At 36.2% G+C, this 13,131-nt stretch overlaps 2 protein-coding genes across 3 annotated transcripts; both read left to right on the top strand.

The window, feature by feature from the left end:
• Positions 1-1,206: 1,206 nt before the first annotated feature.
• LOC126789150 (GTPase-activating protein GYP1) lies at positions 1,207-7,707 on the top strand. 2 transcript variants are annotated; one of them, XM_050515239.1, is made up of 11 exons: positions 1,207-1,296; positions 1,389-1,518; positions 2,025-2,169; positions 2,258-2,441; positions 3,470-3,540; positions 4,182-4,319; positions 4,420-4,511; positions 5,508-5,779; positions 5,994-6,079; positions 6,254-6,355; positions 7,262-7,707. In XM_050515239.1, exons 2-11 carry the CDS (start codon positions 1,397-1,399, stop codon positions 7,424-7,426), a joined length of 1,377 nt encoding a protein of 458 aa, XP_050371196.1. In that variant the 5' UTR covers positions 1,207-1,296; positions 1,389-1,396; the 3' UTR covers positions 7,427-7,707. The 2 variants fall into 2 exon arrangements, with proteins under 2 accessions (XP_050371196.1, XP_050371195.1); XM_050515238.1 differs by lacking the exon at positions 1,207-1,296 and having other exon boundaries at positions 1,332-1,518.
• Positions 7,708-9,895: 2,188 nt separating this feature from the next.
• On the top strand, positions 9,896-11,123 carry LOC126789162 (early nodulin-like protein 2). Its single transcript, XM_050515257.1, has 2 exons — positions 9,896-10,235; positions 10,394-11,123. The coding sequence occupies exons 1-2, from the start codon at positions 10,061-10,063 to the stop codon at positions 10,948-10,950; spliced, it is 732 nt and encodes a 243-aa protein (XP_050371214.1). The 5' UTR covers positions 9,896-10,060; the 3' UTR covers positions 10,951-11,123.
• Positions 11,124-13,131: the final 2,008 nt, after the last annotated feature.

Genomic DNA, 13,131 nt, shown 5'->3' on the forward strand with positions numbered 1-13,131 from the left:
AGAGAAATCCTAATTCCCACAACTTTCAACTGACACATGTCAACATGTCATTAGCTACATATTGCCACACGTCGACTCCACAACAAACCAAACAACACTTTGTCACAATATGACATGTGTCCATATCACACACTAGAGAACTGACGGGGTGGGGGTTGAAATACTTAGCAATTAAGTTAAGTTTTGGACCAATGAGATGGCGCCACGTCGTCATCTCAGATATTTTTTTATCTAACTTTAAAAAATCGTTAAAATATATCAAAATTCTAAAAAATTCACCGAAAATATGGTAAACTCGTGACAACCCTACTTCTATTTCTCAAAAGAAAATATAATTTGACCTATTTCAAAAATCGGGATATTACAAGTCAATTAAAAAAAGATTGTCCAACTTGATTTCAATTTTGGCCTCTTTTTTAGCCTCCAACTCGCTTTCTCTCTCTCTAAACTGAAATCTTCTTCTTAGATTTGCTTTGATTCTCTTCTTGGAACAAGAGTGTGCATCCAAACTGAATTGGATATAGATGTTGCATGCCATGGCCAGGAAAATCCTCTTGAATGTCGAAGTAAACTGAGGGGTTATTTTATTTGCATGTGTTCAGTGAAAAGAAGAAAAAAACTTGCATCCATACCGGTATGGATAGCTACGCCAATACTCTTCCCTCTAGTCCAATCATAGCTTGTCACGTGTTATTTTCTATTTTAACAAGAATTTAGATTGAAAAATCAGTAGTAAATGTGAAATATATATATATACACGCGTTGACCTATGCGTTTCTCTTCTTCACCATTCTCTTCCATCTTCCTTAGTTTGGGTTCGTGAGTTTTTCTCAATAGAATCAATAAATATAAGACGAAGGGGGCTTCAATTTGGAGAGCATATGTGAGCGGGAGGGCAAGAGAGGCCGAAATTGAAATCAAATGGGGGAAAATTGTTTCAGGGTTATGGGAAAACAAATGGACCAAAATACCCTTAAACTTTAATAACATGATCGCCTTTTAACTAAGAGGTATTGAAATTAAATATCAAATGAAACGTTAGAATACCATTTCGAAATTTATAATGAAATGTCAGACATAATTCTGAAAGTGCATATTTTTTAAAAGGTTAGACACTATTTACATAACTTTTTATTTATTTAAAACCAATCATTTTTTCTCTTTGAAAAGTCAAACAAAGATCTATAGGATTTAAGTTCTTACAACGGGAAATCACTTCATTTCGTAAGTCTTTACGAAAAAAGAAAAAGAAAAAGAAAATAAACTGAAGCACGAACTACGTAGTTCGATTTATAAGTCTGTCATCTATTTTTTCTTTCTTTTAATTTTTGCTTTTCCTACTTGGGTTTCGTATATTATTTATCTGGGTAACTATGATCTCATTGTAGACACAACCATGAGGAACAGCAACAACAAAAGCAATCAAAGCTCTGGTGGAGAAGAGCATCACAACTCCCAGGAAAGTTCCATCTCAACCCCTGAATCCAGATTCAACCAGACCCTCCGAAATGTCCAAGGGTAACTCAATTTCTCATCTCACTTCTGTATTCATACTTCGTCAGATTTGAAAACCCATTTCAAAATAAAAGCTTCCACCTTTTTGTATGATTAGAATGTCCAACACCCTAAAGCATAGATTTTGATTTCAAAATTGTAAGAGGGTGAGACAATGAATGTTGGCTTTGTTGATTTGGAATGCATTAGATAGCAATCAGTGAGAAAAGTTGCTTGATTTGTGAAATCTCTGTAAATTGGAGAAAGTCGGTGCTCTGCTTTTCTGGTTTGGTGGGAAAATGTAGCAAAAAACAGAAGCAATTAGGCTATGTGAATCTAGAGTTTGGTTTTTTTGTACTTAGTTCCCATGCCACCATTTTGTTATTGCAATGTAAACTTGATTTCATTTAGCCGAAATTTGGTGATGGTAGGCACAGTTTGATGATGATAATTTTTGCTTTTAGTGTATAATAGTGATCGAATTTGTTTTTCTGAACAAGGTCATATGTGTTGTTGTAATATAATATTAGGTTGCTCAAAGGTCGCAGTATGCCTGGTAAAGTATTACTGACTAGGAGATCAGAATCAAACACACAAGAACCAGCACTAAATTATGCAAGGAACTTCTCATACAATGATGCTGAAACAAGTGTTAGCATATCTAAGGCATTGGAGGTTCGATTTGATGTGCTTTTGGTCTGATAATTTTTGGGAATATAGGAATTTGATGAGAGTGCAAAACTGATTCTTTGCTTCTAACTAGGAAGCATTTGAGAGCCCAAGTGAGCCGAACACCAGTGAAAATCTAAACAACTCAAAACCATCAATCCCGAATGTTGAGAATCTTCCCAAAGGACCTCCGAAATCTGTGATTGGTGCTAGAGCAACTGATTCTGCTCGAGTTCTGAAGTTCACAAAGGTCCTTTCTGGGACCACTGTCATATTAGGTATGACGACGTGTTTACACTTCTCTCTCATTTCTTTATTCCTCCTATGTATTGATGACGTGATGTTGATATAAATGTAACATGTTTTGCTGAGTATCATCCGGGTGGTACTTGGATTTCTGGGTATTGTGTGTCCTTCTATATCATCAATTGCTATGAGATATTGAAGTATATTTCTTTCTGAGTTTTAAAAATTGATGAAATACATGTCAGCTGGAACTTCAGAAGTCCTCAAGACGTCCAGATGCTACTTCCATGGAAGTCTTTGTCAGATTTTAAAACAATGGAGAAGATGATGATCCTTTTTTTCCATCCTCCCTCTTTGCATGTAGCCTAAACTTTCCTTTCGTTTGATTTTCTCAAAAGTATTATTCCACCATAATCCATCATCCAAGTAAATATCAACCCTGTACTTGAGCCTTCTAAATCATATGATATAGGTTTAAAAAATAGGAGGGAGTTGAGAGACGTCCCATCAATCTACGTGCTTATAATAAGACACACACAGAAGCACAAAACCTGAGGTTCCAGTACTGTTTGTTTTACAAATTTTGATTGTCCACTCTCAATCAAAGACAGTGAAGAAGTAGTTTCCTCTTGCTCCTGGCCATTCACATTTGGATAGAGTTGTGCCAAAGGAGACTTGTGAGCTATAGACAATGGATATATTATTGATACAGTATGATTTATGAGAGCTACATAGTCTATAAATGCATGCAAAGTCCTTTTATCCACCAGACCTCCCAAACTTAATATGCTGTCCATCGCCCACCACTAGACAAATATAAGCAAAGATATAAGTTATACCCTGAGATATGGGGCCGTTTCTATATTGTTCTAATGCTGTGGTTTGAAGGCTCATTAACTGAGATCTCAGTTCCTACACTTGTTGATTATTCTTGTCTGATGAAGCATTTGATTTTGGATTCCTAGGTTTCTCTTCTGATAAATCTATATCTTCAGAAAATTTCCTTTTAGTCCTAATGGAACTGTGATGCTCTCTTTTTACTTTTTAATTATTTGTGTAGAGAAGTTGCGTGAGTTGGCTTGGAGTGGCATACCACCTTATATGCGACCTGATGTGTGGAGGCTTCTTTTGGTAAGTCATACTTTGACACTCATAGAGGCAATATGAAAAGATCTGGATTTGTCATGGAACTTAAATCAGATATTGAAGCTACATATATAAGGCCAAACAAAATATAGACTTCTTGACTATTTAGCTTGTAAAGGAAGGACAAATGGCAAGTGCATCAGCAATATACATGACCAGTAGTATACACCTTATATGGTTACCATTTGATATACTAGGCTTGTCAATGGCCTGGAAGCTAGTAAAGCTCCCTAATTTGGAATCTGACAACAGAAATTGATTCTCTACTTACTAGGTGATAGGTAACATATATGATGTAAAACCTGCAAGGTTATGCTTATGGGCCCATTGGATATTGTGATATTTCTATATGCAATATAAGTTTATACTATACAAACATCCAGCCATGGGGGGGGGGGGGGGGGGGACATATGTATACATATTTATATGACGTCTTTCCCTCTCTTTCTGAAAACTTTGATTTGTTTTCTTTGAACAATTGTTTCCTTAGTTTGATTGCCTATGTATTGAAACTAGCATTTCGTCTTCGGAAGAGTTTGAATTTATTTCTCCATCTTCAAATCTGGGATTGCTTTATCTAGTCGATGTTCTTGCTAGTTTGAAATTACAATATGAACTTACAACAGGGATATGCACCATCTAATTCAGATAGAAGGGAGGGAGTTCTAAGAAGGAAGCGCCTTGAGTATCTTGACTGTGTTTCTCAGTACTATGACATTCCGGATACTGAGCGTTCAGATGATGAGATAAACATGCTTCGTCAGGTGCTTATTTAATATATAATTAATTGATTAATCATCAATCTTGCTTGATGCAAATACTCTCTATTACGGTTTTGACAATTACAGTTTTTATGCTTGTTAGATTTCTGTTGATTGCCCAAGAACCGTGCCAGATGTGTCTTTTTTTCAGCAGGAGCAAGTCCAGAAATCGTTGGAGCGCATCCTTTACACATGGTTAACTACTTTATGTTACTTGCGTGATTTCATTCAACTATTTAACTTTTAGAAAATAATGTTGTATATAACTGGTTGTTCTATGTTTTCATCGATCTGGTCTGCTGATTCCTGAGAATAATAAAGATTGAAATTGTTTTATGTAAAAATTCCAGAACAATTCTCATATTTGTAGGTTCATCCAAACAGCTTTGGTACATTAGAATCTTAGAATAGAAGGCCCATTCTCTTTCTTCATCATTGTTCTTTTTAGTGCCTTGTATCAGCCTGAATACCAGTGCATGTCCATGACAATAATGCTTTAACAGCGGTTTTTTTTTCTTTATTTTCAATTACTTGTCAAATGTCGGGGACAATTATTCCTGTGCCCTATAGGTACCAAAGTAGTTTCTGTGTGAATGTCTCTGCCTGTGCTAGTAGTGCTAAGTTGGTGGTTACTTGTGTGGGTTTACATGTACCATGAGCACTACACTCTATATTGAGTGGTTTTAATGTTTGTTGACATTGTACATTAAGAGGACTGGTAGGGGGTATGATTCTCATACTGTTGTTCTCACTTGTGCCAACATATTTCTTGAGCGAAGCACTGGACTACCTAGGTTTTATGGAGAAGGAAAAACACTATTTCAGAACTAGTTAATTACACCCATTATTGGCTACGTCCACGGGATGGTCTAGTGTTGTTAGTTATTTGTACAATTCTAAATGGTTTTTGTTACGATGGTTGTGGCCAGTTGTAGGTGTGAACCATGCATGCATAACTGTGAGTAGTAACAGACCTGGCATACTCCAATGACTAGCCTCAGTTAAGTGGCCAATATTTATAATGGTTTCATCATAAATAGCAGAAGCGTTTATTGGATTTCAATAATGATTTAGACATGGAACATAGATTTCTGGTTACCATCTTTTTATTAAATTTTTTGTTGTTGTATATTTATTTAATTCTTATGATTATGATACGTCTTTAAACTTACTTTTTCTAATTTTATCCAGGGCCATTCGACATCCTGCAAGTGGATATGTTCAGGGAATAAATGATCTAGTTACTCCCTTTCTTGTGGTTTTCTTGTCAGAATTTCTGGACGGTAGTGTGGACAGTTGGTCAATCTCTGAGCTCTCCACTGATCAAATATCTACAGTAGAGGCTGATTGCTATTGGTGCCTATCAAAGCTACTTGATGGTATGCAAGACCATTACACATTTGCTCAGCCAGGGATCCAGAGGCTTGTATTTAAGTTAAAGGAATTGGTCAGGCGAATTGATGGTAAAGCACCATTTTATTTTTTACCTCTTGCGCCCTTTTTCTTGCCTGGATATTTTAGGATGCCAGTATTGCTAAAGGACAATCCAACTTTTGCCTATATAATGCAGACTTTTATGTATAAAATTTTCAAAATTTGTTAAAATTCTGGGATCAAGAACATATCAAAATTCTACTATCTTATTTCATGCTCTTTTTTATTTATATGGTGCACTAGAACCTGTATCTAGACATGTGGAGGAGCAAGGGCTGGAATTTCTTCAGTTTGCTTTCCGGTGGTTCAACTGTCTTTTGATACGCGAGGTTTGTTTCTAGAGAATTTTTCACTCTAGTTTCCTCTATCTTATATTCATATGTTGTGTGATCATATAGTTTTGATTAATTTTTTTATTAAAATTGTGTGACCTTGGTGCACATCTTTATTTATTACAGTACTAATGGCAGATTTCTGTTTTTGTCTTTTGTTGCCCTGTTTAGATTCCCTTCCAACTAATTTCCCGCCTGTGGGATACATATCTTGCTGAGGGAGATGCATTGCCAGATTTCCTTGTGTATATATTTGCCAGCTTTCTTTTAACGGTAAGATCAAACTTGACTTGGGTATAATTTCCTTCCATACATGTTATGTATATCAGTTGTAAACCTTTGATATAATGAGATTTTTCTATTTATCCGACTCTGATGGGACTGTGACTATTGTTAGGCTTTAATAAGAAAGAGTGTAAGGATTTATCTGTCTAATAAATGGTGGGGGGTTGCATGTTTGAAAGCAGTGATTTATCCTGGGACACAAATTTAATAAAAACTTCTCACCATTGATGATAAAAAGAATCTGTGTTAAGTCCTTGTATAGACGGTTTTGAAGTTTTCTATTATATGCAATCATAGCATGCAGCATTTACAATGCTTAAACTTTCCATGCTAACACAAACAGGAGACATTTTTCCTTTTATTCTTAAGCAAACCTGCTCAAATCACCCTCTTGTTTCTTTTGGGTGGCATATTCAAAAAACTTTCTATGTAAACACAAATAGCAGACATCTTTTCTTTCTGCTTAAGCCAACCTGCATTTCTACCCTAGTTTCTTGGGTGGTTGTGTTTGTACCCCCAGACATGCTCAGTAGTCCCACAAATCTACTGTTTTCCTCTGTGGCACCATGATTTCTTGGATTGCGTACCTATTCTGGTTTTTTTAATGACATCCAGGTGATCCAGCATTTTATAGGGTATTCTGAATGTCAATGGCTAAAAATGTTTTCTTAGAAAATAAAGAATATTGATGGACCTGATGAGTAATTTTGTGGCTTCTAATAGAATGATTCTATTTTCTGGTCCAAGCAAATGATGCTAGACTGTATTATCTGGCCATATATACTTTTTTCTGTTGCCCTATAAATCCAAGGTCTGCTTAATTTGCATCAGATTTTGATTTGGCATTGGATGGATGTCAATAACTTAATTTCATTGCTCTGTAATTTCATTCAGTGGTCAGAGGAGCTCAAGAAGCTTGATTTCCAAGAGTTGGTTATGTTTCTTCAACACCTACCAACTAATAACTGGACTGACAAGGAACTTGAGATGGTGCTTTCAAGAGCTTTCATGTGGCACAGTATGTTCAACAGCTCTCCCAGACATTTAGCCACCGGCTGAAAAGCAAACTGATAGCACTCTCATCTGTCATCAGATTTTGAAATTCTTTTGCCCCGTCCAGTTCTGTTCTTTTTCCTTCAGTACAATTGTTTTCTGTTCCCATGATATTGTGAATCAAGTGTCTGTAATAGTTGTATTGCTGAGCATTTTTTGTAGAATCCTTTGACAAGCTGTGAAACAGAAATATGAATGATAATATTCTCATTTATATGAATGGAGCTGAGGGAATTTGTAATTTGTAATCCAATATTTCACGTTATTGTTTATAAGTGCTTCCTCGAGTCCTTTGTTATAGTAAACTGGAATATCGCAGCGGCCATCAATATGTACAGTTTCTGACATGGAAGTCAATGCAATAGCTATTTGGTGTTCTTATTTGAAAGTAAAAGAACGATTAAATTTTAAAGGAATTTGAGATGAGCCGTAATTAGTTTAGTAGTGGAACGCAGAGGGTAGGGTACTGCTACAACTTTCCAACTTAATATACCTTCTATTTATATTCTCACTAGTCACAATACTCGAGTTGCTTAGACCAGCTAATCTGAATCCATTTGTGTGATAATGTTGATTAGACATGCTCTTTTGTTGTATTAGATTTATAATGATGACTCGCAAATTGTATCTATTACAATTCGTATTCTAACTTGTCCTAAATCATTTTGTAATCTTTACAATATGCTAGATAAAATGTTAATATGTTATACCACAGCAAGAAACGAGAAACATGCATCGCTAACGGTAACCAGGCCCGGCCTTGGGGCAGAGTGCAGGCCGTGCGACCGCATGGGGCACAAAATCAAAAGGAACACAACAAGTTTTTGTATATATGCTTATGTAAGCCGACTTCTAAAGGAAAAGAAAAAATTAATTGCTAATTGTCGTTCAATCTCCTCCTTTTCCTCGTTTATTACATCAATTATAGAAAAATTTCATTGTAGCAATAAAAGATGACGATTGATCTTCTCCACAATCAATTAAATACACTCTACTTTTCATAAATTACTCACAATCTACCCAATTTTTATCATCATCTCTTAATTTTGTACTCTCACCATCGTTCAAATTGCTCAAATTTCTCCTAATTTTGTTTATGCGAGATGAATTCTCTCAATAGTTGGAGCTGAAAATTTGTTGTGTTTTTCTCTCTTTGAAAAATTGGGTAAGGATGCTTGATGTTTCTCACTTTGTTCTTCTTTCCGGCTTCATGATTGAAGAACGAGAGGTTTTCCCTTTCAAAGGTTTCGTTTTCTTATGTTACAAAATTTGCTGTGAAAATATGATATATAAAAAAACACTTATTTTTTAATGAAATATTTTTATGTAAAGGGCATAATTTTTTTTTCACACGGGCCATTAAATCTCTCAGGACTGGCGCTGACGGTAACCTATGGTAATCAAATCGTCTTGCAATCAAACTCAATCCATCCCTTATCGCCTTTAATGACACGTTTACTGACTTGGAATGAAACTCATCAGGAATGGAATTCATTATAAATGAGAGACAAAATGAATTTGGATGTGGAGATTTCAATTCTATTGAACTGTTTACTTACAATGTTGAATAGAACATAAACAATACTAATTACGATTGATATTGTTTACTTACCATCGAAATCCGAATTAAAATTAATTTGATTATTGAAATATCCTTATATATCTATGAAGTCACTTATTTCCTCTACTTATCAATAGTGCTAGTGTGCTACACCAATTTTTACCATCAAAACGACATACAAGTGTCACTACACCAATTTTCTTTTCATTTAACATCCAATAAGACAAATCAAATTCCAACCAAATTCCACTTATTGATCATAAAATATGTAAATAAAAGAAAAAATTGGAGAATATTATTAGAGAAAGAGAAGAACTGACCTTAAGTACTCTCGTAATATATGTGGTTCTTTATTTGTTTGTTTTAACAATACTATTATAAATATATATATATATATATATATTTAGATTCTTAATTTGGGTTGGACAATTTGGAAATATTATCAATTAAATCAGGGTAGTTTGAGTAACAAAAATTAATACCCGAACTGATGGAGGAATTGATTCTAATACTCACCTCCCTTTTGGGTATCAAGTTAAGAGTTTTTACAGGAATCGATTCCTGATGAGGAAGTGAGACTGATATTCATTCTAATTCTCTTATATATAAATAAACGATATAATTCTTTTATCCGTAATCAATTCTTCTATTCTCAATTGTATTCCACGTAGCTTCTTCACCAACTCAATGTATCACCACATTACATTTCCAATACAACCGTTTTAACAAAATTGAAAATTAAACCAAAATTACGAACGTTAGGTCGCTATGATCATGCCACGTGTAAGGTTTCTACAGCACGCAATCAAACCACACCTAAAATTTAAACGTACGTCCATACCATAGTTCACACACGATTTTCGCAACGGTAAGACTCTATGCCCAAGTCTTTATAAACCCAAGCCACCCCAAGCTTCAGTATTCATTCTCTAATTTATCTCTCTCTGTGAGTCTGCATTAAAACTATCACTTTCATTGCAGATATACCTCATATAGTTTTGTATAAAGCATTGGTGACGGTCTTTGATCATATTAGTCCTGTGATATCTAGCTCGGTTCGGTTTTCGGATTTTTTTCTCATGGAGTTTGGGAGGTTTCTGTCCCTCTTGTTCTTGGTGTGCTTGACGACTTTTCTCCCTGCAACAGAAGGTTACAGGTTTTACGTTGGTGGGAGAGATGGATGGGTTTTGAAACCATCTGAGAGTTACAATCACTGGGCTGAGAGGAACAGGTTCCTTGTCAATGACACCCTCTGTAAGTATTTGTCTCCTCTTTGATTCCATCTTCTCTATCATGTACGTACGAGTCCGATCATGTATTTATACACAACTCTATTAGGTTGCGAATTTGGGATCATTTGGTTTGTTCCGTTTTGCAATAATTGTTCTGATGGACAGAAATACATGTGACAGATTTCAAGTACAACAAAGGATCGGACTCTGTTCTGGTAGTGAACAAAGACAGCTTCTTCAACTGCAACACAAGCAACCCCATTCAGAAGCTAGAAGAGGGCAACTCCGAGTTCAAGTTTGATAGTTCTGGACCATTCTACTTCATCAGTGGCCAACCTGGTAACTGCGCAAATGGTCAGAAGCTGATCATCATCGTTCTCGCCGTCAGGCACAGGCAAACTCCACCGGCTCAGCCTTCTTTGGCTGCGCCACCCCAAGGCTCGGCCCCAGCTCTAGCTCCATCATCATCATCAACATCATCACCCTCACAGGCGCCAAGTTCTAACCCAACAACATCTCCCGTTCCAGCTCCGGCGGCCGCTACTACTCCAACCTTGTCCCCTCCCAGCCCCATGGAGACTACACCAACACCGTCCGGAGATGCTCCGTCCGGGGACGCGTCGCCACCACCACCAGGGTCTAACCAGGACTCAACAGCACCGTCCGGAGCGTATGGTGTAACGGCATCGAGTGTGTTGGTGTCTTCGGTTGTTGTTTTGGTCAGCTTGCTTTTATGAGCAGCTTTAATTAGGTCAAATAAGCTTAGTTCATAAAATTCATTGTCATTTTATTAGATTTTTTTTTCTGGTTGTTGCTGGATCATATGTGTGTCTGCTGAGAGTTGAGGGATGATTGTTTTGGGTCTTTATTATTTGTACTACAAGTTATCAATGGAGAGGGTGTTTTGCTACTCTGTGCCTTCATTCTCATATTAATATAATTAAATTTGACAAGGACTACATGGAGGAGGCATACTCCTGCCAAGTCTTCGCATAATATAATTAAATGCCCCATTCAATGTAGTATGATTTGTCATCTGTAAACAGTTAGAATATAGAAGATAACATAATTATCAATATGGAGAGGGTGATTTGTCATCTGTATATCTTTCCAGTACTCTGTGTTTTCAACTTTTCATCCTCATGTTAGTATATATAAATTTGACGAGGACTACAAATGGAGGCATATTCCTTTTCCCAAAAAAAAAGAAGCAAAAAGACAAATAAATGGAGCTAAATTCATTTGATTATTGGCAGAGGGGTACGTCTACTTTTCATGATCATAATTTTAGGTTCTTTCTTGATTGAAAATTTGATTAGTGGCCGGTATTGGTGATTTTTGGTTGATAATGCTTTTCGCATGAGTTTCTTACTCTGTTTCTATATTATGAAAATGACCTTGCTCTTTCTATCTTCTTGTTATTAGGAGCAAAAACTAAAAGTGTGCGAGGGATAAACGAAAGATAGCAGTCCCAAACATGAAAGATCGGATCGGAGCACTGTTGGCTTTGAAAGATCTATGCATTCCGCAGAGATAGCAGTTCCAAACATGAAAGATTAGAGCACACAATGAGATGAAAGTAAATTCCTTATTTTATTAATTTTTTTTTTAAAGGAAGCGCAAAGTGGTAAATTAAGATGCCAAAGCTAGAATAGAATATAAAAAGTGGCTTTGCATTGGGCCATTGGGGCATAAATGAAGGGAGAAAGGTATGCATGGATGCCCCTCAAACACATAAACGAAAGCCATATAGGTGATATCGCTTTCAGTCAATTTGCCTTTCTCCAAGTTTTGCACTCATTTAGCAATGACTTAACAATCATACAAGACTATCTATGGTCTATGGTGTGAAACCTAAATAGCACGGACACGGACACGATTCGATACGTAGACATGGCATATAGAAATATTTTTGGACATGGACACGTGGTGGACACGTTAATTAAATATTATTTTAATATATATATATATATTTATTTAAAATTTTTTTTATAAATTTGAAAGTATTTAGAATTTTAGATGTATATATATGTCAAAGTGTGTATTAAAATGATGAAAACATAACTTGTTATAATGGCTGAGGACTTGATAAGTACCTTGGATAACAAAGGTTCGAATCCCACCACAAGCATTCTTATTTTTATCACGAGTTTCTCTTATTATATATATTAAAGTGTGCATAAATATAACAAAAACTGAATCTGTTGGAATGGTTGAAGAGTTCTTGAGTGCCTTGGATGATCAAGGTTTCGATTCTCACCATAAACACTTTCACTTTTATTATGAGTTGGTGCGTGTCCGCGTGTCCGCGTGTCCGGGCCGTGTCCAAAATCAGTTCGCGTGTCCGGCGCATATTGGGACGTGTCCGGCGTGTCCGTATGCGTATCGCGTGTCGATACGCCACTACAATGGCGTGTCCGTGCATCTTAGTGTGAAACACATTGTCAGGCCATATATAACACATCTTCTACGCGGACTGCTGGAGAAGACTACCTGTTTCAGTCTCCGGAGAATCATTTGTTGATGCATGGGAGAGTTCTTGGCCGACAACACTAATCAAGAACTTTGTTTCATTAATTAGAAGTAAATTAATACTTGAGATCGACTACATTGGAAGCTCGATATACCTTTACATGTAAATGGCATGGGCAGTGATACGGTGATACCTATTAATTGGTTTGATCAATCGGATGGATAACTGAGAGAAACATTATCCTAATAGTCTTACTAGGATTTCATTATAATGGAACTGTGGTAGTGATCGTAACTAGCCGGTAGGCTTTCATTTTCGAAGAGTTTGTACGTGCTAGGGTGTGATTCATTTGCTATATGGTCGGCAAGAACTAGCCAAATCATTAATATACATGTGGTTCATAGGCAATCATAGCTTTGATTAAATGATTTTATGTTAGAAACCA

The sequence above is a fragment of the Argentina anserina genome, chromosome 3, assembly GCF_933775445.1.
Source record: "Argentina anserina chromosome 3, drPotAnse1.1, whole genome shotgun sequence".
Taxonomy (NCBI): domain Eukaryota; kingdom Viridiplantae; phylum Streptophyta; class Magnoliopsida; order Rosales; family Rosaceae; genus Argentina; species Argentina anserina.